This window comes from Cervus canadensis, chromosome 4, assembly GCF_019320065.1.
Source record: "Cervus canadensis isolate Bull #8, Minnesota chromosome 4, ASM1932006v1, whole genome shotgun sequence".
NCBI lineage: Eukaryota > Metazoa > Chordata > Mammalia > Artiodactyla > Cervidae > Cervus > Cervus canadensis.
The window spans coordinates 16,493,996-16,521,915 of NC_057389.1; the positions used below are offsets into that span (position 1 = coordinate 16,493,996).

At 36.0% G+C, this 27,920-nt stretch overlaps 1 protein-coding gene across 2 annotated transcripts in view; it reads left to right on the forward strand.

Annotated features, from left to right (window-relative positions):
* Positions 1–27,920, forward strand: part of KIAA0825 (KIAA0825 ortholog) — a 436,774-nt gene that overhangs the window by 122,266 nt on the left and 286,588 nt on the right. For both annotated transcript variants that reach the window (XM_043464654.1, XM_043464655.1), the window contains exons 7-12: positions 6,311–6,405; positions 9,219–9,446; positions 10,660–10,925; positions 12,340–12,490; positions 17,454–17,644; positions 20,694–20,876. In XM_043464654.1, the coding sequence (XP_043320589.1) occupies positions 6,311–6,405; positions 9,219–9,446; positions 10,660–10,925; positions 12,340–12,490; positions 17,454–17,644; positions 20,694–20,876 (1,114 nt within the window). The remainder of the gene's footprint in view (positions 1–6,310; positions 6,406–9,218; positions 9,447–10,659; positions 10,926–12,339; positions 12,491–17,453; positions 17,645–20,693; positions 20,877–27,920) is intronic.

The following is a 27,920-nucleotide window of genomic DNA, read 5'->3' on the forward strand; positions in this document are numbered from 1 at the left end:
TAAGAAACAGGGTGAACTCCAAAGTATCTAGACCCCTATCCATTTTGATTCATCTTATATTCATCCTAGGCAAGGCCCTTGAAATAACTCAGTTCTGAGAACTTTATTCTTCTTAAGGGAAGCATAAATTCAAAGCTAAAATTGTGTAAGAGAGGTATTGTAATGATATAAAACTTAAATAGCCAAGAACTGAAGCAAAGATTTGATGTACTGATTTCAGGAAAAAGGAAAAAGAAAAAGCTGGTTCAACAGCACTGGATTGAGATCAAGCAATATTGAGACTTGCAAATGCTGTGCATGAGAGCAATACTTAGGTTCACTGAATAAAGTCAACAGAGAAAATATACAATTATGCCACAATATACTGAGTGAGTGAGTGAAAGTCTCCTAGTTGTGTCCGACTGTGACCCCATGGACTGTAGCCTGCCAGTCTTCTCTGTCCATGGGGATTCTCCAGGCAAGAATACTGGAGTGGGTTGCCATGCTCTCCTGCAGGGGATCTTCCTGACCCAGGGATCAAACCTGTATCTCCTGCATTACAGGCAGATTCTTTACCATCTGAACCACCTGGGAAGTCTTACCCCAAATTTGTCACCACCTAAACAGCATGGCAGATAAAAGAAACTTCAGTATCATATTAGTAATGTTTATTATAGAAAGACATTTGTAGGTTATCAAACATAGTACATGGAAGGAAATTTGAAGAATGACTGTGAGAAATGTCTAAGTATTAGAACATCTCCTTGTGAAATATGTGTTCTTCATTCATATATTTTTGTAACAAAGCCAAGATTTAATCTGATATAACTTCACATAAATGACTTCCTGAAAAGAATGATCTTGAGGGAAATCTTTAAGAAAAAATTTAAATCTTTTATTCAGTGTAGCCACATTAATCAATTCATATCAAAAGACTTGGCTTCTTAAATCCCGAAGGAAATGGTTTTTGAACAATTAAAAAAACCAAATGAATCTTAAGTTATCCTGAGAGTTAATGTTTTGCTTAGAAAGCTTGTGTGGGAGAGAAGGTGGTTCAGATCAAGTCATTTGGTTTTTGTGTATTTGTTTTGATTGGAGCATATTTTGCTAATAAAGATCTTGGACAGAGTTGCCTACTATGTCTATGTAACCAAAACAATATGATGAAAAATAAGGTTTTTTTATTCCTTGTCCAGATGTTTTAAAAATATCCAGGTGTTTAACATCACACAGAGAAAATATAAAGATGATTAACCAAATGTTTTACTCTTTTACTTTGATGTTTACTACTATATTGTATATTTAGCCAATTGGCAGTGCTTTTAGGAATTTGAATTTGACACAATAGATTTTTGTGTCAAGACATATTTTCTGAGAAAGAAGGGATATTTAGTTATGATATTTACTTGCTTTTGTTTGGTCATGATTTGATGGTTTTCTCTTTTGGTCATTTGAGAAAAATGATATGACATTATTTGACTGCTGTGGTATCTTACTGTATTTCTTTTAGGTCATCTTATCTTATGGTGTGGCCTCAGGTTTAATTTATGGAGCGCTTCTAATACTCCTTCAGAATAAAGCTGTTCTTCGGGCAATTCCTCAAATTTTCCAAAGGTGGCATCTGAGATTTATCTAAACCAGGAGGTTTCTTGGCCCTCATTTTTTCTTTAGCCCCAGCAATGACAAAGAGCAATGGCTGCTTCAATTGGATGTAAGAAGAACACTTAGGGTTTGTCTCAGAAGAATCAAAGATTTCAGATCTTCTGAAAGATTGTTTGTACTCTTAGGGGGTCTTAAGAGGGGTCAAATGGCTTCTAAGAGTTCCTTAGCTAGATGGTTACGGGCTTGTATTAGGGAGGCGTATGTAGTTAAGGTAAAGAGGCTCCTAGGGTTTGTAAAGCTCATTACACTAGGACTTTAGCTGTTTCTTGGGCAGAGAGGTCGAAGGCTTCCACATTGGAAATTTGCAAGGTGGCCACCTGGGCTTCTCTTCATACTTTTCATAGTATTATCTCTTGGATGTAGTCTCTTCTACAGATTCAGCTTTTGGTGGGAGGTTGCTTGTGAGCCAGAAAAGAACAGTGAAGAAAAGAAAGACTTGTAGTTCCCACTCAGAGCTGCCAACAAGGCAAGTTGCTTTGTAGTGCACACAATGGGAGCCTATGAAGACCAATTTGGGTGTGAAAGTGGATGTCACAGAGAAGTACTGCCAACCTCTACTCTCTATGAAAGAAAGCAGCAGTGTGGAAGCTAACCAGAAGTGTAAAATGAACCACAGCGAACTCCGTAGGGAGAGGCTGTTCTGCAGCTGGCATCCCTGTGACCCTCTGCACTCTACTGAGGGCCTTAATCTGGGCATGCTCTTAAAGAAACCACTGTTGATTGCATGCAAATAACTACACTTTAAAACGATGAGCCAAAAACGGGCTACCTTTTCTAGACAATGTTAATAAGTGTATAGAATGTCCAATATTAATTTTAGATAGGTGAAATAATTTATTAAATGTTCAAAGAGCTCATAACCTTTGACAGTGTCAAATTTTGAAATTGACCATTTTGAATTCCAAACAAAAATAAAAATGCCACAATCTGTTAAAATCGTGAGATATCCTACTAGTCTAGATTCAGTGTTACTAATCCTGCCTTAAAATAATCCTTTTGGCTTCTCTGTATAGGATTAAATTTTTAAAAATCTTTTTAATTGGGAGGGGGGAAGATTATGCTATATAGGTTATCATAACTGCTCAATAGTTCTTTTTCTATCTTACTATAGAATTGCTCACCAGCAAAAGAAGTCTTGGGAAGCTTATCTTATTTTTTAATTCATTTTGAAAATAGGCAGATGGTTTTTGTAAACATCAAAGCCCATTACTTTGAGTGAATAAACATAATGTATTTGGAAATGAAATGATAAATACAAGATAATTAAACTTTTTCATGTTTTAAACTATAGCTACACAATGACAAATAGTTATTTCCAAGAACAGATCTGTAAAACTTGTACTTTGAATTGATGTTATTTTTCCAGGGTAACTATCTTTTACATCAGTTGTTTTTATGATCTATTTATAGAAAAGTAAAGTAACATTAGAATCCAAGTGTTACCTCTTCATGTCATTGACAACTTGATCTTTATTATTTTTTCTTTTTTAAAAAATATTTTTTGAATAATAGTCCAGGCCTACAGTAAAATTTTTAAACAAGTTAAAAGAATATATGATTAAAATGAAGTCTTTTTCCAATCGACTTGAAAAATAACACAAATCATGTCATACTCTACAGAAATCCTTTTTTATTAACAATTATGTAGAAACACCTCATATTCAGAAAAACAGCTGAATAGTTTTCTATGGCTGTATGTACCATAATCACCTACACATTGTTTTTTTCCTCTTCATTTTGCTTCCACAAACAATGATGTGGCAAATTTCTTTGAACTATGTCTTATGTGTCCTCATGTATATCTGGACAGTAATTTTCTAAAGTGGAATTGCCAAGTAAAAAGCAATGATCATAGAGAGGATGAAAAGGCAAGACGTAAATTGAGAAAAATATTTGCAAAATACACATCTGATAAAGGTCATGTATCCAAAATATACAAAGAACTCTTAAAATTCAACAGGACAACAAAAAACTCAGTTTAAAAATGAGCAAAAGATCTGGAGAGCTCACCAGAGAAGATATACAGATGGCAAATAAGCATATGAAAAGATGCTCAGCATCATATGTCATCAGAGAAATGCAAATTGAAACAAGGAGATACCATTATGCTCCTACTAGAGTGGACAAAACCCAGAATACTAACACCACCAAATTCTAGCAAGGATGTGAAGCAACAGGAACTCTCATTCATTGCTAATAGGAATGTAAAATAGTATATTGTGGATGGTATTGTTTTATCTTATAAAGCTAAACATTGTCTGACACGATCTAGTAATCACACCCTAGGTATTTATGCAAATGAGTTGAAAACTTATGTCCACACAAAAACTAGCACATGAATGTTTATAACAGTTTTATTCTTAATTGCCAAAAATTGGAAGGAGCTAAGTTGTCCTTCAGTAGATCAATGGATAAACTGTGGTACGTCAATACATTGGAATATTATTTAGTGATTTTTTTTTAAAGAGGTATCAAGCCACACAGAAACATGGAGAACTTAAATGCAGCCTAAATGTAGGTTGCTAAGTGAAAGGAACCAATTTGAAAAGCCTACATACTATACTATTCCAACTATAAGACAACCTGGTAAGCACAAGGATAGAGACAATAAAAGATCAGTGGTTGCTAGGGAGAATACAAAGGAGAGGAGAGGTATTATAGCACAGGTGATTTTCAGAGCAGTGAAATTAACATGTGTGATGCTAACGGTGGGTGCGTGACATTATGCATTTGGCAAAACTGTAGACCTGCACAACACAAAAAAATGCACCCTAATGTAAATTATGGGCAAACTTAAAAAATTGTTTAGCTAATAATAATCTATCCATGTTGGTTCATCAGTTGTAACAAATATCCCACCCCAAATTAAGATGTGAACCGTAGGGGAAACTGAGGGCAGAGCGAGAGGAAGTATATGGGAACCTTGCACTTTCTGCTCAGATTTTCTAGAAAACTAAAACTGTTCAAAAAGCTAAAGTCTATTAATGTTTTTTTTTTTAAGTATGCACATTGAGAGAGAATGCTGAGCCAGTTTGTCATATCTATTTCAACTAACAGTATTTTTGTTACACAGAATTGTTTTACAGCTTCTCTGTCCTTCTGAAAAGTCTTTACCTTGTATCTTTTGAAAAAAAAATTCCATATTTTCCTTAATAACCTTTTAGTTTCAGTTTTCTTTTTTTAAAAATCTGCTTAATCTGGATTTTATTTCAGCATTGAAACTGATCCTTATTAATGACACTATCTTCTGCAAAAGATGTAATAAAACGCAAGCCACAGAGAAAGCATTTTAGGTTACGTGGTATAACACTGATCTAAAACCTCATCTATGTTGTGATGTGTGTTGAGAAATGAAGCAGGATTCCTCAACTGCAGTCCATGGCCCCTTGAGGACCATGAATGTGTTTTACAAGAAGGCCTGGGAATCTCCGTAACACGTGTGAGTGTGTGTGCGTGCACTCCATCATATTGTGTATTTTGGATGAAGTGTTCTGTCACTTTAATCAAGTTCTCAGAAGTGTTCACAAATCCAAAATGATTTAGAAACACTAGAATTGAGGGAAACTTTTCCTCAGACAAAATTTCTCAAAAGGATGTTATCAACTACCAGATGGAATATTTACCTCTTAAGAGAATGTTTCTGTGAATTGTATTACTTAGGAATCATTCATAATTAAGCTTATAGAACCATATATAGAAAAAACAAATAAAAACCCCACATATTTTCCTCATGACTATACTTATCAGGAGGAGCCCTACTGATAAGAATCACTGATATTTGGAAATTTGTTTGCCCCGGACATAAAGAGAAAGTGCCTCTTAAGATGATTAAAATAAAAGAAAAATTGATCATGGTGTACCATTCATCATCATATATCAAATCTAAGTGAAACCAAAAGATAATTGCTAAGTCATTCATATCAAATTAACCTATAATTACTAGAACCATAATAGAAAATGGAAATACTTCTTTTTGGCATATTTATTCATTATATTTTGGTATATTTTTTCCCATGGAAATAATTTTTTAATTCTAAAAAGTGAAAGTTGAGGGAGTATTTTCATTTTTTTAGTTTCCATTTTAGAAGCTAGAGATCATTTCTTATCTGTCTCAGTGTTTGTGTTTTTCCAATGAGTTATTGATAAATTCATTAAGAGTATAACTTTTCTTGATATTCTGGTGTTTATCCAACATGCTTTTGTTCTCGTTTTAAAATAAGAAATATTAATGTGTTAAAGAAGACCAACAGCTTTTAAAGTAGTACTTTGGAATTTAACATTTTAAATGAACAAGGAAATTAATATTTAGTTTGAACTCAATTTATCCTACATTATTAAAATGAAAATGAATTAATTATAAAAGGATATGATTTTTACAGATTATATATACATACATGTACATCAAATATGAATATAAATAGCATATAAATTCCATCCAGTTGTATGTATAGAAAAAGACTCTGTATTTTGATTCTGTCATTATCATAATGGAGATATCACCCTACATCTTTTGGACTATGTTCTTTGTATCTTGATGTGTGTGTGTGTGTGTGTGTCTGTATTGTGGATAGAACTTTTTCTACATAATTAGTAACTTTAACCTACTGATCACAATGGTTTGTTTTCCTTAATGTATGTTTGTGTGTTTATTTCCTTTTCTATTGCGTAGGAATTTGGGAGACATCCAATAGAGAATTTGTGATAGAGAAACCTAGAACAAATGAGACCAGAATTCCTTCAGAGCAGTTGCTACCAGTAACAGAGGTAAGTGAAGAGAAAAATGAGTGGTGGTTTTTTCCTCATATGTAATAACATCCTCATTTTCCTGTGACTCCATTATGAATCAGAACATCTTGATTTTTACCCATTGCCACTAAAAAAAAATAATAATTCCTGGTTGAAAATTGGCTTGCAAATTTAGATGAAAATTGAATTTAGTGGGAACACTGCTCTGTTGCACAATGTGTTCCGTGGAAGCAGTAGGGAGCTGGCAGTGAAAAGGTCTTTGTTCTCATCCCAACTCACGGACTACACCTTGAGAGTCTGGACAAGTCATAGACAATTGTTGAAAAGTGACAAAGTGGTAATTAAAAAGGGAAGGAACAAGGAAAGAATAGTTTGAACTGGCCTCTTATTTTAGTGTGCCCCGCAGGTCCCTGTTTTTTCTCAGATCCATCGCCACTCTTCCTCTAGTCCATTCTGTATTTTAGAGAAAAACAGCCTCCGGGTGTTCTTGCTTTCTGGACCTGGGAAGGTCTGGCCAGTGAAAAGCACTGAGGGGAGACTGGAGGGTAGATGTTGGAGAGAAATCGGGGTTTCCTCCCCCTCGCTCTGTGTTGGGGAACATCTCCAAGAGTAGCTGTGACTCCTTCTCCTCCACGCTTCTCCCCACATACAGTCCTCTCTCTGGTTTCTGGTCCACAGGGCAGGTCGGCCCCTTTCACTCATTGTGACATTGTGGGATCTTTAGTGGCAGCATGCAGAATCTTCTAGTTGTGATGTGCAAACTTTTGGTTGCAGCGTGTGGGATCTAGATCCCTTACCAGGGATTGAACCTGGGCTCCCTGCATTGGGAGCATGGAGTCTTAGCCACTGGACCACCAGGGAATCCCTATACATCGTGTTTTAATAAAAAATCAGAGTAGATATTAAGAAATTAGCATTAGGTGATAGAAGAAAGGGATTCGCTGGGATGCTCCTTGGCACACAGAACAGAAAACCATATTATTTCCTCTTCTTTCTTTGATCAACTAGTAAATGTTCTGCATTCTAACTGGAATGTCTATGATTCCAAACATCAGTGGGAAGAGTAGAAGTAAGCCAGTGATGTCTTATGTAAATAAATAGGCTTCTAGGAGGAGATTTGAGTAGTAAATGTTTTCAGTTTTCTTTTTAAGAGCAGCTATTAATGTTCTTACTTTTCCATATTTTTGAAAAGATACCTTCAAAGGTATTAAAATCACATATAAATGACCATGGACAAAGGTAATCATTATGGCACACACACATCACCACAAAGTTACTGTGACCATGGCAATTAATGGCAATTTTCCCCATAACATATTTCCTTGAGTGCATGAATGAATGATTTTAATGAATAGACATTCCCTGGTCTGGGGACAAAAAAGCAGAGTTTTATTGTTGTTGTTAATTTTTATGAAGATAGGTTCCTTTTCATATTTCTATCATAAATGTGTCTCAAGAAAATACCTATATGGCACGGGACTACACGCATGGCACTTGCAAAGTTTCACTTAGGAGAAAAGAAACTATATGAGCTGAGTAGATTCAATGGTTGATTCATTTTATGTAATAAAAAGATGAGAGATATCTTTAAGCAGGCCCTATGATGCTAAAGGTCCAAACTTTAGAAAGAATATGAAAATTACATTTTAATTATAGGCATAATGAGAAGGAGAGCCACTTTTACTGATTAGGGAGTTAGGGAATCATAGAATTTTAGCTCTAGAAGATAAATCACCTTTATTTGTTCTGCATATACAAAAAGCATTAGATTAATGCTTAGTGAGAATTTTGTATACAAGAAAATTAAGCTAATGATCATAATCTCAGTAATTTTAGACTGAAAGGAACTATAGAAATCACTCAATTCAGCTCTTTTATTTTTCTAACAAAAAACTTGAGATCCAGAAAAATAAGTAATTCAGTTAGAAATATCAAGCCTAGAGTCTTCTGAAGTTGGGGGTAGGTAAATTATTGCTGTTAGCAAGATCACACTAAAGAAGGAAAAGTTTAGTACTAAGCATAGATTCAGCCTACTATCCATAATATATTTACACGTTAGAGAATATTAGAGGGCTTGAGGGAAATATCCATTTGTAAATATATTGCCACAAGAGCCAAAGACCAAAAGAAAAACAAAAACAACACCGGCCTCCACGCCAGCCTTTCCCACTGCCCACATAGAGAGCAATGCAAATTATTTTAATTCCTCATTTTCTAGAACAAAAGTAGTGATGCTTACCACTTCGTGGGTGGAGAAACAAAGTAAAGCTCTACAGCAATAAAAATCTAGAAACATGCAGTGGTATATTTTCTCCAAGAAATTTATTTCTTATTGCTATTTTTTTGGCTTGTCTGGATTTCTGACAGTGAAAAAGAAATAAAAGATTGAATATTAAATGCTGTCTTATGTCACAATACTTGTTAACAATAAACTATAAAAAAGACTATAAAAATCTAATTTAGACTTTATTAAATATATTGAATTTAAAGGTTGCTTTACGTGATAAATAGTAAGTGGAACTTTCAGCTCTCATAAAGATGGTTTTATTGAACTATATTTAAGAAATTAAATTTTGAAAAAAAATTTTTGATTAAATCCACTGATGAATTAAATTGAAATGTCAGTATATTACTGTGTGTAAAGAATGCACATGTTTTGTATATTGCTTTATTCACTGGGTAATATTTTTAGGTTATAAGAAATGGCTTTTACAGTTTATCAAAGAATACCTATATTCAACATGCTGAATGAAAGCAATGCTTTTATATCTATAACACTAGAAACATTTGTTGTTAAGATTAATATAACTGCATATAAATTTATATTTCAGGCTACTTTATTAGATTTTGGCTGGAGAAGTGCATTTATAAAAGTATCTCTTCCCACGGCACGTTGTATAACAACAGCCATTGAAGATTTTTCTGCAAAGATTCTCCAGCAGGAACAGAATGAAAGGTCTTCAACTCTGAGCTATGCTTTGAACCTTGTAAATGTCCAGCAAGTTTGGCAAGATAGCTGTGTGGTTCCTGAAGCAGACCAACCAAAGAAAATTGCAAAGGCAAGTGTTAAATGAAATCCTTTCAAATTAGATTGGCGTATGAGATTTTTTTCTTCATATAAACCACTGCAAAGGGAACCAACAGAAAAATGATGGGATCTCTTGGGAAACCCTTGGCACTTGACCCAGTACCATGTTTTTCTAGTATCCATGGACCACTGTGCTAACAAAAAGGACGTAAACCTGCTGCCAACTTTTTGCTCCATGAATCTGAAGCAACTAAAGAGAGGGCCTCTGTGACTTCCTGGGGACCTGGGAAACTGCCTGTTTGGGTGATACCTTTGAATGACCCCCCCCCCAGGAGAAACTTAGGAGGTTGAAGGAGCTGTTGTCTTTTATCAGTTTGGGCAACCTTTAAATCTTGACTTACACCTTAGTAAACATTCCATTAGCATCAGTCTTACATCTGTGTTTTGAGAGTCACAGAACATAGTGAGAAAACAGGAAGTAGTTATGGAAATGGAGAAATGTAGTTACTCAATATTAAGTCTACGGTGGGGTCAGCAACCCATCATTGAAATGTTTTTGAAAGAGAGTTTTCAAAAGTGACCTTAATCCCCCACTGCCACCTGAAGCTTCAGAACATTCCCCAGAAACACTGTTGGCCTCTCTGGACAGGAGGCAAGTGAGTCTTTTCATCCATCCATCCATCATACCTTCTTTGCTGTTAAGAAGGAGTAAATTCATAATAACTAGTGAAACACTAAGCGCATCACTCCTAAAAGCTTAGTCTATCAATAAGAATATGCTACGTGAGATTGTTTCTGATGCTCTTAGATTATTTAAGTTAAACTGATACAGCTTCATTTATATGGGGTGATTAATTTAAAAAAATAAAAACTTTTATGACAGTTTAGCAAAAAAAAACAGGGAGTAAGTTAAAAATAATGCAATCATGGATACATATTTTCTGAGTTCAATTAACTACAAATAAAAGTATTGTCATGGAAGGCTATTTCATGAGTTTTTCATAATGTCTCTCTGGCAAGCATAAGGTTTGAAGTTTATATAGAGAGAAGTATCATTTTGGTATTTCTTTATTTGACGTAAAACATTTAACTTTCTACCACTGAGACATCGATTATTATAAAGTTGTGTCATTATATTTATGTTTGATGCCAAATTCATTATTTTGGAATTTAGTCTCCTGTACATAAATTACGTGGCACTGTCAGAATACAAATAACTCAGTGCTACATTTATTTCTCCCTAGTTTTGTTCTGACATCATGGAAAAACTTGACATAATGCTTCCACTGGCTCTGGCATGCAGAGATGATTCTTTTCAGGAAATTAGAGCAAACTTTGTGGAGGCCTGTTGTAAAGTGGCAACAGCTGTCCTGGCCAGACTGCAAGAGAGAAGCAAGGAGTTTCCCTCCAAAGCACCCCTGAAAAACCTGCACACGCTGCTCTCCACGGCTGTGTATGTCTTCCAGCATTTTATCCAATATGATCGTGTGATGAAAGAAAATACTAAGAAGTGAGTGTCATTTATACTAAGTTGATGGCCATGCTTGCAGTATCATCTAATCTTTGGGTATCACAGAAGTGGAATCTTGATCATGGTATTTGAGGAGAAAATAATCATTAACATGGTGAATTATTTTCATTTGTCTTGACTAGGAAATTTCAAAAAGGTAGAGCATAGGTTGTATTAAACCAGATATACAAATAGTAAGAAAGATACGTATTCCCTTTGAAGGCCCATTGGGACAACCTTTGCATTTCCCAGACTCTCTAGTCTGGAGGAACTATTTTCAGCATGCTGTTATGACGTGACCAAACAAAGCCTTTCCGTTCCACAAGGTCCATTGTACAGATTACACTGAAAAGGAGAAATAAACTTCTCCCTGTCACACAAAACAATATTTGTGGAAAATGCCCTTCTCTTTGGTTCCTAGATCAACTAGATGTTAGGAGCTGGCCTAGAGAAGAGATGCATTTCTGACTATTCTTGTGACCAACGTAACCATATCTCAGAACACCCATTTCATAGACGCTGTCCTTCATATCTGAAAAGGACGCATTGACCATCTCAATTCTCAGGTATTAGTGGTCCAAAAAGACCAAAAGTTTTCTGGCTAGAGAACAGAAATGACCAGATGTTAAATCACATGGTCTATCTAGCTTCTCTTGTACTCTCTAGAAGACCCCACAGCCCTCTGCAAAGGGGACATGTAGACGGGACGCTCCAGTGTGAGCCCAAGAATCTAGTCTGTATTCCTTATTCAGCCTTTGCAGTCCTTTTCTAGTAATGAGAGGAAGCATAAGAGAGTGTACTAAAAATAGCTAGAGATAAAAGTAAATTTGGCTTGATGTAGGATATAACTATGATATTTCTTTAATTCCCTTAAGTAGTCAGATGTTGTGATTCATACTTGAATTTATAAACAAAATGTGCCAGCAGTCCCTTTATTTCTGTAGAATATTGTAAAACAGTTTATGAGATAATTGACAGCTACAAAATTACAATTTTTAAAATAAAAAGACTGTGTTTGTGGGACGTGTGATAGCTTTATAAAAGTTGGTTCTGACAAATGCATGTTGTTCTCTGTAATAACGATAACCTAATGCCTAAATAATGCACTGATCTCTAATAATAGGCTTACAAAGAATACTTTGATTTTTGAATGATGTATTGACAATGCAGTTTGTCTCAAGTTGAAGCGCATATTTGCGGAACAGCAGATGTACGTTTTCAAAGGACTTGCAAAACAAAGACCAGCTTTTTTTTTTTTTTCTTTTTGGAAAGTGAATGGGGATGCAGACTTCAGCATTAGGAGGAAATGAATGATTGATATCTAATAATCAAAACCATTTGTAGTACTGGAGATTGTTACCTCCTACTGCACAGGCCTTAAATCTCTGTCTCTTTGATCATTCCCTCTGAACAGACCCATATTCCTGGTGCCTATCCAACGATACCAGGAATTCATCAACAGTCTGCAGTTTCAGGTTACGGACTACTGCGTCAGAGTTTGTGCTACAAGCATTTTACAGGACGCTGAGAGCCACCACTGGGATGACTACAAAGCTTTTTATGAGGTGTGAAGTTAAGTTTACTATCCCTCCTTTTTACACAAATATGTTTTACTGCCTACCTGCTTTCTGGCTAATTAGAAACATGAGCTTGGCATTACTAACACACGAAGGCTGTTAGGATAATATTTTTTAAATATTGAATTTATACTTGGAAAAACACTGTTCTTAAAAACCTGAAATAATTAGAACACTCCTTCTGCTTAAAAGTAAAAATAACTTAATTTGAGCTGCAGTGTTTCTGTGCTATATAATAAGTTGGAATGTAATGGGATACAAGTAAAACTCAAGGAGAAAACAATGCCACAGTGTAATACTACAACCTACTCTAACCTTGTATTGTTTTCAAAGGGACCAGTAAGAGGTATCCTTGCACTTTTTTCTTGTTCTATATTTCCATCTGTGTTTGATAAATATTTTTTATTAAACAGCTTTATTCTTTTTATACTTATTTTCCCTTCTTATTGTGTGTTCTTATGAGTGTGCTTTAAGACCCATCTGATCATTTATAGCTTACCTATTTTCATTTAACCCATGTTTTGAAATCCCAAATTTCTACTGAATTAAAGCCTAATGATTCCTAGTGCCACCAAAACCTGGATCAATTAAAATTATTCATCATCAGGCTTCATTAGTTCCCCTTCCTCTGAATCCCATTGATTACACACAAACCACAATATTTGAAATCCCTTGAAGTGGATTTCAGAGCAGAGTGAGTGAAACATTTATAATATCTTAATCAAGATAATAAACATTTTCAAAATGTTATCAGTGAAGCCCACCTTCTGTAGTTTTTCCAATGTATGCCTTCCTCCATATTGAAGCTTGTGATTTTGTTTCTTGATTGTCCTGCTAACTGTGGAGTATTGAGAGAAACCGAGTGGAGTTTTGTCCAGTGAACTCACTCCTGTCACCTTGCTGACACCATGGCTCCATTTATGCGGGGGTTATTATCATAATAAATGTTGTCACAACAGAGAGGAGCAGCTTAGAAGCTTTTTAAAAGGGCTTTCCACGTTTTCTAAGACCATTTCATCTCTCCTTTAGAGCCCCTTCCCAGATACCTTTTCTTTCTGCAAAAGCATCTATATAGGGTTTTCCAAACCCGACGCACTTCAAACAGCAGCGAGCAGAATGAAAACGAGAAAGTGGTATGGTGCAGCTGGTAGCCTGAGATAAGAATAAAAGTATTGGTCTCCCCTCTCCTGGCCGCGTCCCAGCTCCCTTATTTGCCTTGAGGTAAACAGAGAGGTTGAAAATGAATCCATCTCATGTTTCAAACTATTTCAACGTGTCAGTGTGCTGATGAGCAATTTTATATGATGTTTCCATTGAAGAGCAGGTATCCTCTCACTATCCGTCCAACACAGGGATATTATGTTTCCTTTCATGCAAATTGGGAGCTGGAAGAGTCGTATAGTGTAAATAATAAGTAGATGCACTGAGAACCTGTTATTGAAGTTACCAAGTATTTAAAAGAAAAAAAAACCCAACAAATTACCACATAACATGCAGCTCTTGGATCTTATGACAAGGCTTTAGCTTCCAAGACAGAAATAACGAGATAGCTAGCCTGTGATTACATGGTACTGTAGCTTCCATATACTTACATGGTCAGTAGTTACAATTTAATTGCAGAGTTAGCGATGGTTATTTATGCTCAGAAAAAAATAGTGATACTGCTTTTCTGTTTACCAAAAATAAGAACCTTCTAAAAACAACACAGATTTTAAGTGGTTTTGATAAGTAGAGTACCTGACATGATTTTATCCCGTTTACTACACCCCTCTCTCCTCCTCTCCCCATTATTCCAGCTGATTTGTGAAACAGGACTGGTAGGAATGTTTGAAGGGGCAAGGCGATGAAATCTGCCCGACTGGAGGTGGAGGGTAAGATAGAGATCTCGGGGGATCCTATCACCATGTGCAGAGTGTAGTAAAGAAATAGTGAGAGAATTGATAAGATGTGGAACAATATTTGCTCATGTATTGTGATAACAAGTGAGCCCTAGATACATCATTTCCATTTTCTGATCTGTCAGGTTGAGAGGGCCAAAGACTTCAGTATCACTCTGATGAGGGGCTGGTCAGATGGCACAGTGGGTGTTCAAATTACATGTTTAAAATCCAGCTTTTCGTATACTTGACATCTGCTCAATTTTAGCAAGTTGTGTTTTCTAATAGTCAGAGAATAAAGAATTGTCTGTTCAAAGATAATATTGAGTGGCTTATATAATAAAGCTCAGCTGCTTGTTTCCTGATATATAATCTAAATAAAAGTTCACATCTGTTTGTATTATAGCGGGTCTACAAAAATAACAGATGTTTACTAGCAGGATACTTTTGAAATGACAACAAATAGGGAAACAGGTCAGAAAAATAAATGAATCACATTTAATTTAATGAAGGCCCTTTCATACATAGAAGCTGTACACATTTTGAAGAAAATTGCGAGACAGATGACCAGTTTCGAATGTTTTTAAGTGAACATGAAGTTCATATTTTTAAAAGTCTTAAAAATAAGTATCTTTCACTTTGAGGGGAAGAAATAGGTGTGCCTAAAGTTATTTTTATTTTCTCATTTATTGCTCAAAGGTGGCTATTCAGGAGACTAGTTTTTTTATATTTTGAAAAATATGAGAAATCATGTTGGCCATGTTATTATGGGCACCCGCCTACTGACATGGAGGAAGTATAGATCATTCAGACCAGCCATGATATCAGCTGGGTTGGTTTTGCTCTACTTAACATATAACACAGAAAATAATAAAGAAAATAAAGTATTAAAATTCCTTTCTTACCTGAGGAAATTTTGTAAAGTATTCTTTATCACAGAACACACAACAAAGAAAATATAAGAAACTGTGATTTGCAACTTCTGCATTAAATTTCTTTTTAAACAGTTTTGACGTACATTTAGTCAGAAAATCAAAAGTGGCCAAAGTTCCCACCAGTTTGAACTTGACTTTTTGACATTTTGATATCCAAGTTTCCCACCCAACAAGAATAATTCTGCTCATTTATAAACTCCATTTGAAGGTCAATAGATAATAACTATAGATTATTATGATTACAGTGACTACAAAAGAATTTAGTAATCAAAAAAATTACCAGGAGAATAATATGTAAGGAATATATACATAAGAAACTATCAAATTTAGGTATAGGAGAACTTTAGTTCAGTTCAGTTCAGTTAGTCGTGTCCCAATCTTTGCAACCCCATGGACTGCAGCACACTAGGCCTCCCTGTCATCACCAACTCCCGGAGTTTACTCAAACTCATGTCCATCGAGTTGGTGATGCCATCCAACCATCTCATCCTCTGTCGTCCCCTTCTCCTCCCGCCTTCATTCTTTCCCAGCATCAGGGTCTTCTCAAATGAGTCAGTTCTTCGCTTCAGGTGGCCAAAATATTGGCGTTTCAGTTTCAGCATCAGTGCTTCCAATGAATATTCAGGACTGATTTCCTTTAGGATGGACTGGTTGGATCTCCTTACAGTCCAACGGACTCTTAAGAGTCTTCTCTAACACTACAGTTCAAAAGCATCAATTCTTTGGCGCTCAGCTTTCTTTATAGTCCAACCCTCATATCCATATATGACTACTGGAAAAACCATAGCTTGGACTAGATGGACCTTTGTTGGTAAAGTAATGTCTCTGCTTTTTAATATGCTGTCTAGATTGGTCATAACTTTTCTTCCAAGGAGCAAGTGTCTTTTAATTTCATGGCTGCAGGCACCATCTGCAGTGATTTTGGAGCCCAAAAAATCAAGTCTCTCACTGTTTCCACTGTTTCCCCATCTATTTGCCATGAAGTGATGGGACCAGATGCCATGATCTTAGTTTTCTGAGAACTAAGAGAACTAAGGAGAACATTATAATTGTTTAAAATGATGTTTGTTTGAGAACTATAAGTAGTGTGCGAAATAGAAATTTTAAGTCAAAGAGGATTACTTAAGAGATAAAATGAGAAGTTTTTCTCATTTAACTTTTGATATAGTAACGTAATCAGGATAGTTTTGGAAGAGCACATTCTTCAAACTTCAAATAATCTATTTCAAGTATTCTTTTAATCTGGTCTGAAGAAAATGAGGAAACTCCTAGCACACCTCCCTGAGAGCCTGTTAACTAATTATTGATTGTAATTCACTTGTGGTGACCTTCTCATTTCTGCTTATTTCCCCTTGGCTTTGGCTGCTGTTGGGTCTCACTCTGTGGTCAGGGAAAATTTGACACAGGAAAGAGGTCTGTCGAGAGGTGGAAAGGAATGAGAACCTGGCCCTTTGGAAGTGTAAAGTACTGTAAAAATACTAAGAAATGATGATACCATCTGCCTAGGCTTTGCAAAATCTTGCAACATCAGACGATTTTAGGATGTGTTTCTAGTACTGTTGTTGAAACTCCACAGATTAAATAGCCTAATATAATCACCTTTGGTGACCCCCACTTTGTTTTCATGCACGTTGATATGTATGCAGTATGCAAGTTTATGTTTGCTCCTGTCATTTCATTGTAATGTGAAATCTAAACCATTTTAAAGATGATCTCAATGATGTTAATAATCCCAGGAGAATATACATACTTAATTTAAATGATTACCCTTTAATTTTAGAAGAATCAGCCTACTATCTTAGACTAAGTCTTGCTGACTTTGTTTAGCAGCTACAAAGATGATCATTTTAAGGTAAATTTTAAACTCCGGACCAGGAGTAGGTAAATCAAGGCTACCCTAGGTTTGCTTTTGCTTGTGGTCTGGATTTGCACTAGAATATCTGGTCTCGTAATTGAAATAAAACGTATGTTTCTTTGTCAATAAGAATGTTTTACATCTTGTCAAAAATCTTTCTTGGTCATCTAGTGTGTCAAACTCTCCAGCTATTTCCTTTCAGCCTGAACTAATTAAATTCATAGGAAGCAACCTGACATTGGTGAGATGCGATCCTCTTGTTTAATGTGTGGTGGTTTTGCCAGGGGGAAAGATGCTCCTTCTCGCTCCAGATGTGGCATTATTTCTTCTGGGCGCTTCATCACGACCTCTGGACCATCCTGCCCCCGAAATTAGCCCAGGAGATACTAGCAGAAGTGCTGGAGAAGTCTTTGGGTCTCCTGGCCTCCAGATATGCCCGGGCCCATCCCAGTTATAAGAGAACCCTACAGATAAGGTAATTGAAGTCGTGAAAACCGTTACTTTTCAAGAAAATGTTTGTCAGGTGTATAAAGCAGAATGTGCTTCTGAGTCTCATGATGTAACTCCTTGTATATTTAACATGTTTCTAACATCTGAAAAGAAATCATATTTAATTCTCCTGAGATACTTAAGTGCAAATGTGGGACTTGAATCAAAATAGCTTTGTTCTTTTTTCTCCTTAAAATTGTATGTAAAACCCACTTTTTTTTCTAAAAAGTGAGTCAAGTTGTATTACAATCTAGGACATAGATATCCAAAGGTTAGTAAATAAGATAAAGAAAGAAAATTAAAGTCCTGAAATGGAGAGGAAAGCTGCAGTGCTGTGATGAAGTAATTTGACTTTGAGATTCCAGCTAACCAGGGAATTTTACTTTCGGGTTTTTTTTTTTTTTTTAATGCTTTTAAATATTGTAGTTCATCTTCATTAGGGAAACTCTTTTATCTAATCATTTTTCTCAATATATTCTAATTACTTCTTTCCTCTTTTCCTTTTCTTTTTATTATGTATTACTAAAAAATAGTTCAACAAAATGTGAAATCACAGAAAATGAGGAGCAGCAGTCATGAAGTCTTAAATACTGAATTATAGGCTAATTCTAAAAGAAATCAGTCCTAAAGGAAATCAGTCCTGAATAGTCATTGGAAGGACTGATGTTGAAGCTGAAACTCCAATACTTGGGCCACCTGATGCGAAGAGCAGAGTCATTGGAAAAGACCCTGATGCTGGGAAAGACTGAAGGCGGGAAGAGAAGGGGAGGACAGAGGATGAGATGGATGGATGGCATCACCGACTCGATGGGCATGAGTTTGAGCATGGGAGTTGGTGATGGACAGGGAGGCCTGGCATGCTGCAAGTCCATGGGGTCACAAAGAGTCAGACACAACTGACCGACTGAACGGAACTGAACAGGCCAATTCTATGGGTTGTCTAGGCGATGAATATTACAGAGATGTGCGTACATGCCAGCAATGGTCTATACAAAATGAAGGCTTTTGTTTCTATAAACATTCTGACATTCTGTAATTGAGACCTCCCTTTTAGGTATAAATTTTTTTTTTTTCAGATATGTTAGGAAGAGCCTAAAAACATCAGAGGCTTTATTATTTTCTTCAGTAGGAATTATTTTCTGATCAAGCATGCTGCCTGTGAGGGCATTTAGGTCTTGCTACAGTGTTTCATAAATATGGTATTTTTGAACAAGCTGTTTCAAATTACTGACCAAGCATTTAAAAAAAAAAAAAAACACAATGAATTCTGAAGGATAGAAAATTCCTTTTGAAAGCAAAGGATGCCTTCATTCTGTTCCTTATGTAGGTTACATCACTTGACTGTGAGGTGACAAGTCATTTTGAGATAACTTATGAAATCAGATTTACTATTAGCTCGTGAAATAGGTAGTATATTTAATTAATTAACTGTACTATAGAGACTTTTGGCTTCTATTTTCTGGGTACATAAAAATGTCATGCAAAGCTAGACTTATCTTTCCTAGTTTTTATAAGTTATATATTTTTATTTGAATGATTAATTCTAAAATATCCATTTTGTAGAAATCAGATTTCACAGGCATGTGTTTGTTTGTGTCTGTGTGTGTGTGTGTGTGTGTATATATATATATCTTGAATTTGCAGTTCTTTAATTAGCAACTAGAGTGAGTGGATGCAAACTACAATTAAACCTTCCTAAGGGTGATTCTGGATGCTCTTGGAATTCTAGCTTCCAACTGTCATATAACAAAAACCATGCTATATATATACTGTTCAGTCACTCAGTCATGTCCGACATTTTGCGACCCCATGGACTGCAGCACGCCAGGCTTCCCTGTCCATCACCGTCTTCCAGAGCTTGCTCAAGCTTATGTCCATTGAGTCGATGATGCCATCCAACCATCTCATCCTCTGTCGTCCCCTTCTCCTGCCTTCAATCTTTCCCAGCATCAGGGTTTTTCCCCAGTGATTCAGCTCTTCACATCAGGTGGCCAAAGTATCAGAGATTAATCTTCAGTATCAGTCCTTCCAATGAATATTCAAGGTTGATTTCCTTTAGGATTGACTGGTTTGAACTCCTTGCATATATATATATATACATATATATGTATATATATATATATATGCAAGGAAAATATTTATTTGATATTAATATTTTAATTTATATTAATTGATTGATACTAATATAAATGAATATTATTTGCATATATATGTAAGGAGAACAAGTATTAAATTTGTGGCAAATATTTGTGACAAATTTATTTAATATTGCAAAGTTCTGAAACTATAAGCTTTTTCATTTGTGCTTCTGGTTCCATTTTTTTTTCACCTCCCACATGCTGGGAGCATTGCTCAATCTTACACCTTTCTTTTGATACCTTGTACTTGGATGAGAAGATCATTCTGCTATCAAATTTTTACCTATCATATGTATGTGGATAATAGAGAACTTTCTTTTAACCTGATTTTCTTTTGCTGAATTTAATTTCAAAGTAAGTCTCTTGAGATTCTTGAAGAGGATCTTGATAATACAAAACAGACTCTTTTTCCTTTTTTTAAAAAAAGCACTTCTGCAACACTTCACTGCTATAGACTTCACCATCTCTAAAGATAATGAATGTTGTTGTGCTCAGTAGTGTCCGACTCTTTGCAACCCTTTGGACTGTAGCTCATCAGACTTCTCCATCCGTGGGATTTTCCAAACAAGAATACTAGAGTGGATTGCCATTTCCTCCTCCAGGGTATCTTCCTGACCCAGGGATGGAACTCACATCTCCTGTCTCCTGCATTGAAGGCAATTTCTTTACCTGCTAAGCCATCAGGGAAGCCCAATGCATGGTATTATGGGTCAGCTAACACTTGGAAACTCAAAAGCTTTCTTTGATGCTTTGTCTGTTTTTGATCTCTGAATCTCTGACACCTAGGCAAATATTTCTATTCTTACATATGTTTAATATAATAGATATAAATGATAGTATGCATACCAAGCAGAGAAAACAATTTTAACATGATTTTCTTCTTTTTCTTTCCAACAGACTTGATGTCACAACAATTTTAATTTGCACTGAGAACATGTTATGGTCAGTTTGCACGTCTGTACAGAAGCTTTTGAATCCTCATGCATATGAAGATGATAAAATTTTTAAAATTCATACCCACTGTAATAATCTCTTCATAACATTAGTTATTCTGACTTCACCATTAACAGAATTACACCAGTAAGTATCAAATGTATTTTCTTTTTAGCTACTATGATATATAAAATAATGTGATTTCATGCTGCTTACTGAATTGTGTGAAGGAGCAAGTAGAAATTTATTGAAGCGCAGTTTTGATATTGTGAGTTGAACCATTTTACAAAACTAACTCTAACCAACTGGGGTTTCTTCATTCTTGAAGTTATTTGATCCTAATAATGTGGTATTTCTGTATTGATTGAGCCTATTCAGTTGATAAGGCTCTAATACAAGCAGGAATGTTTTGAGCATCATTATTTGAGTTGTTTAAATTCTCAAATTTTATTCATGGATTGATTTGTCTATGAAAAAATAAATCATATCCCAATGGCTTTATGCTCCTCTTAAAAATACCTTTTAATTTGATATAAATGACTTTCTCTAATAAAAAAGATTTTTTAAGTGATTATAAAATGCTCTCTAGTCTAGAAGAGATATAGTGTTTCTACTTACTCTGCCATAGATTTGCATTTTGCATAGTGTTGCATTTTGCAACACTAAAGTGTTGGACTTTAGTGACTGAGCTAGTAATGGCAAGTGGAAATAGGAGTAAGTAATTATTTTTTAACTGTTGAAATATTTACTTAGCTAAACAAGTAAGATTCAGGGAAATTAAAAAATTTGAACTGCTTTTCTGGTTAATTTCATTCAAATTTGTAATATGATAAAAGAAGTTAGAGTAAATCTTATAATGAAACATTAATATACTTTTGTTTAAACCCTCCTCCAAAATAGTCAGTTTATCTTAAAAGATTAAATATTGCATATTCTTAGTTTCTTGGATAGTAAAAATTATACAGACTTCTATTTCTTAAGATAAATTTGACAAAGTATTTGTTTCTGTACCATCCTGGTAAAGGCAATATATAAATCTTGATTTTTGGTAAATTTTGTGTTAGAAATTCTAAAAGTAATTAACAAGTTTTTTCAAAATTTCCCTGTAATTTTCACCCACTCTGACTTTCAGCAGACCCATTGTTTACAGATTGCTTCTTCTGGAAACCTTTCAGTTGAGATCTAATTTTAGAAATGGAGAATTCTTTCAGAAAGGGAAAGAAATAATGAGATTAATTGCCATAAATTTGGGATTATATGCATAATGGTGCATAATCACAAAAAACTCAAGTTCTGAAGCCCATAATAAATCCTAGTAAACTAAACTGATTTACCATAGATGAAAAAATTACTATGCTCTTAGTTCAATGGGTCATTTCATCTAAGGGGAAGGCCCTGTGAAAATCAGGAACAAAGTTGACAAATTTCATGGATTGGTCATGGTGAGCAATATTGAATTTCACGGTCTGTCACAGATGAATAGAAAAATTTTAACCCCCCAATGCATTTGTAAAGCAAATAAATTATTATCAAAGGTTGCATATTTTAATAATGATAATAATGTAACATACATTCATTATTGTTAACCTGTGGCCTTTTGATACATTTTTAAACAACTCTGCAAGTACTCAGATCTCTGTGATTTGTGCATTAGATATTGCACTGTAACCTCATTCAACAAATTTAAATTGCTAATTTCAACCAGAATTGCAGAACATTTTATACCAAGCACTGCCTCTGTTTTTTTTTTTAATATAAAACATAGATGGTGGTTTTCCTTTAAAGCATGAATAAAAGTCTATATATACTTTCATTTTTTATTATTTCTCAGATCATAAAAATTTTCACAGATTTTATCCATTCATGTTGTTATAAAATTTATGATTGCTTTCCTAGAGTATAAATCTAATTTTTAAAATATATTTTGCTTTCTATTGACAAAGGAAATCTACAGGGCAACATGTTCCACACCTAATAGGAAAAAAAAAATGTGTGTGTTGCAAGAACTATATTGATTTATTTAGCTTCTTTTCACAGCCAGGATATGAAGTTGTCATATTAGCATTTCGAGAAAAAAATTGTATATCTATCTCACATTTAAAAATTAGGCTGTATGCTTTGAGGAATTGGTTAAAAGTAGCAATCAGATGTTGATAGCATTGAATTTTTATAAACTATGCCTGACATTTGTCACTCTATGTGATATGGCTTTTTTGAAGGTGACTGCTTTTATTCCAAGTAGTTCTGACAGATAAACTGAATGTATTCTCGTCTCTGAGCTTAGCATAGGACTACTAAATCCCAGGGCAGAAATATGATTTTTAAATCTTTTCAGAAAGAATGAAATGTGTTTGCAAAAACGTGTGTCCTTTTTTAACTCTCCTTTGTAGATTTCTGTTAGAATGTTGTAAAAGGAGTACTTTAGGTTTGTCCTCCAGGGAAAGAGACCTGCTGAAACATAAAATATTCACTGTATATTTTCCAAAATGCTTATCGCTGTGGTTATGCTTATCTTCTTTCATAAAGGCAGTCAGGCTGCATTTCAGACATGTACTCAATGCACATTCACACAACATACGCAAATAGTGGTTTCATGTACTACATTTACTTGCACAGAATGTTAGTTTTAGTTTCTATCTAGCAAATGAAAGTTAATTTTTAGAATTTTAGGTAAATACAGTTTAGTTTCAATTCATTAAATACTGTTGCCTCCTTAGGCCCTATGATTAAGCACCAGGATTAAACACAGCTGTCACATCAGGGAGCAAGTTGAAATATTCACCCTCAAGTATTATAGGAAAGTCTGATAAAATTTTTAGTGTTGAAATTGAACATTATATATATTTCCAAATGTTTTGATTCATCCTATAAAAATTAAAAGTGGAAACTTTTTGAAGGTTGATTGTCTCCAATGTTACCTCATCTGATAACATGGGAGAATGGATTTCAGTGCAAGTTTACCAACATGCCAGGCAAAGGCTGGGTCATCAGAAATAGGCCAGAATGTTGATCCCTGGGCCAGGGATCAGCAGACCTATCTTTGGGGCTCACTTGTCACATGACTTTTGAGTCACTAAATTCCAAGGTATTTCAGTGCTTGTTCTATAGTTTGGTTTCAAACTGGTGCTAGGTGTTTGAAGGTTAGCTTGTTTATTTCTTCAGTTATTTGAAATTACTTCACTGTCCCTAATGAAACAGAACATGTTGGACTAAAACTTTTTCTTTCATACCTCAAGAATGTCTTTTGCACTGGAAACAGGTGTTCCTCAAAGTGGTAAGCTTAGGGGATGCTCATGGACAGTGTTGAGCATCATGGTCAAATGACACAGTAACTTTACTCTTAGGTATGGACACAAAAGAAATGCAAACATATGCCCATGCAAAGATTTGCACACAAGAGTTCATAGCAGCATTTTTCATAGTAGGACAGAGTGGAAAGAACCCAAGTGTCCCTCAACTGGTAAATAGATAAACAGTATGTGGCATATCCATACAGTAGAATATTATTCAGCCACTAAAAAGAAATGGAATACTGACAGATGCTACAACAGGGATGAACCTCAAAACCTGCATGCTAAGTGAAACAAGCCATACACACAGAGTACATATACTGTGAATCAACTTATTAGAAACTTCCAGAATAAGCAAATCTATAGAGACAGAAAGTTGGGCTTCCCTGGTGGCTCAGTTGGTAAAGAATCTGCCTGCAATGTGGGAGACCTGGGTTCAGTCCCCGGGTTGGGAAGATTCCCTGGAGAAGGGAAAGGCTACCCACTCCAGTATTCTGGTCTAGAGAATTCCATAGACTGTATAGTCCATGGGGTCACAAAGAGTTGGGCATGACAGAGTGACTATCATAGAGACAAAAAGTAGATTAGTGATTGTCAGGGGCAGGAGAGGAGGGGAGAATGGGTTTCTTTTGAACCTAATAAGAAAATGATATAAAATTAGATAGTGGTGAAAGTTGCATAACTGTGAATATAGTAGAAATCATTTAGTTGTGTACTTAAAATGAGCAAATATTGTGGTATGTGAATTATATATCTCAATAAAGTTGTTAAAAATGAATGTGGACTAGATGGAAATAGAAACAAAAATATGTAAAATGTGTTTTTAAAAAAGAGTCTGGCAGAATGCAAAAGGATCCAGTAAACAGAATTCATTCTCTGAGCCATTTTGTTTAGATTAAATGGCTCCCCTTGTACTCTTCCATCTAAACATTATTTTTAAGGGAAATATCTGTTTAAAAAAAAAAAAAAAACTAAACTCAAATCGCTTTATGGGTGGTCTTAAAACAGTAAAACACTGGTAAACAGCAAGTCATTGCTTTTGAGGAAGGCCAGTACCCTGAATCTCTAAGTAGCTGGTTCCTGCCTGGTACTCTAGGATCAAGTCTTGTTCTGATTCTTCACCATATGTCCTGTTCTCAATCTACCCCTTCACTCTGTACCACCCAAGACTGACTTCACAGATGGGCCCAGAAATTCACCCTCCTTTTCACTAAGCAAAGTCTGACAATATCTTCTGTTTATTCACTCCTTTAAAAAACAAAAAAACCCAGTATTTACTATTTAGGAAGATCCCCTGGAGAAGGGAATAGCAGCCCACTCCAGTATTCTTGGGGCTTCCTTGGTGGCTCAGATGGTAAAGAATCTGCCTGCAATGCAGGAGACCTGGGTTCAATCCCTGAGTTGGGATGATCCCCTGGAAGAGGGAATAGCTACCCATTCTGATATTCCTGTCTGGAGTCCATGGACAGAGGAGCCTGGTGGGCTACAGTCCATCGGGTCTCAAAGAGTCAGACACAACTGAGCAACTAACACTTTTTTTAGACCAAACATTAGAGCAGTCATTTTCTAACTTCAGGTCATCATTTTCAAATCTCAGAGAGGTATTTTCTATCTTGAGAAACACAAGCCAGGGGCAGGAGAAATGTTGGAAGCCTTATTGTACTCCAAGTATCTTACTTTGATTTCTTTCACTTAATGACAAGGAGCTAGTAGCCCTGCTTAAAGAAAAAGCAGTGACTTTGAACTATGTTTAAATGGTGAAGTAGATTGAATTTGGTTATCTCTACATGGGCTTCCCTTGTGGCTCAGCTGGTAAAGAATCTGCCTGCAATGCAGTAGCTGCTGCTGCTGCTAAGTCGCTTCAGTCGTGTCTGACTCTGTGCAACCCCAGAGACGGCAGCCCACCAGGCTCCCCCATCCCTGGGATTCTCCAGGCAAGAACACTGGAGTGGGTTGCCATTTCCTTCTCCAGTGCATTAAAGTGAAGAGTGAAAGTGAAGTCGCTCAGTCATGTCCAACCCCTAGCAACCCCATGGACTGCAGCCTACCAGGCTCCTCCGTCCATGGGATTTTCCAGGCAAGAGTACTGGAGTGGGTTGCCATTGCCTTCTCTGGCAATGCAGTAGACCTGGTTTCAATTCCTGGGTTGGGAAGATCCCCTGGAGAAGGGAAAGGCTACCCCTCCAGTATTCTGGCCTGGAGAATTCCATGGGATTGCAAAGAGTCAGACATGACTAAGTGACTTTCACTCATTTACTCATATATTCATGGTTAGTCAACAATGGTTTTAGGGGCATCAGAAGGACTCATGTATCCTCAGTTATCTCAGGTATTCCAGTGTTATCGCAATAGTTCAGTCTCAAGCTAATTCGCCTTCTTCTGAAATGTGGTCTTCTCTTGTTATTTTTACTTATTGAGTACCTCCAGTGGTAGCTACCGATGATACCAGACATTTGACCTGAAACCCTCTGCCCCTGTGGAACTTGCATCCTTGGACTTCCTCAATTCCATCCTGGAGATTTATTTCAGTAGCATCATATCATGAGACTCAGCCTCCTGGGAGGGCAGTCAAAAGCAGGGTGGCACAAGAGAAGCATAAAACCCAGCTAACTCTTTTTAGCGTATCAGTTTACCCCAATTTTGATATACATTGGATTTATTTTATTCTAGCAGCAACTGGCTACATAAGCCTAAGGAGTCAATCAGTGTTGTTAATGAGAAATTGAAGGAAGGCAACGTGTGTAGATGAGGAAACCAAAGAGACAGAATCTGGTATAGTGTGATCAACCCAGAGCCAGTATGATGTTAATGATAGAGAAGGGGTGTGACGTTGGAGGCAAGGCAAGGCATTTCCCCAAATTTATCTTTTTTCCCTTTAAGAGGCCGCTAATTTGGAAAGCTGAGAAAATGTATTCTACTGCAACCTGCAGAAAATTACCTGTTTTTAAAGGAGTATCCACATTTGCAATATCAAGATTCTTTAATGTCTTGTGAAGAATATAATTCTGTTGCTCATACGGTTGTATTTTACTCTCCACTATGAATTATTTAGAGCATCTTCTATTTTAACTGTACACCAAGACATCATTAGAGGTTATCTAATAGCTAGATCATCATTTCATTTTCCCATGGAGGCTTGTGGGCCAATTTTAACCCTGTTATACTCTCCAGAATAATGAAACTAATTTGGGATCTTGCTGTGGAATTAAATGCTCATACAGATCCCACCTCCTCTGAGACCATAAACATCTGCCATAACATTTATTATTGCCAAATAACCTTACTATTACCAGTGCAATTGTCAGTGGAGGAAAAGAGTTTAGGGACTGGCAGAAATGTTCTCGGAAGTATTGCATTGCCAGTGGTTTGTAGTCTAAGAATTTTGGCACCAAATAACCATTTTATTATTATTAGATCCTCCACTATTTTTCCTAATGTTGAGGATACAACTGTACCTAGACAATCATTTAGATCACTTAGTATTCCATGTCAGTTCTGAGGTTGTAGACCTTCTCGAGAAGTATTTGCTACAGTTGTTATCATACTGGTATTACTTGACGTGTGCTGAGCCCTTATGCTTTGTATGCGTCATCTCAATCATCACACTTGCCAAACAACATTTCGCATCTAATAAAGAGCCCACCCAAGATTCCAGCCCAGGATGTCTGGCTCCAGAACTCCTGCACATACTCCGGCAGGCTCATCTGTGATCTCCTATGACCCTCCCCTTGGGTATGGAGCAGGCAGCAAAAAGTGAATGTAAAAGGACAGGTGGTGAAGTCCTAACAGGAAGCAAAGCCAATAAGGGGAGAGCGAGTCATCCAGATTTCTCCTTCTGTCTTCTGCCTTATGCCGCCTCCAACCCCATGTCATTAGGGGATGAATATTGTTAATTTTATTA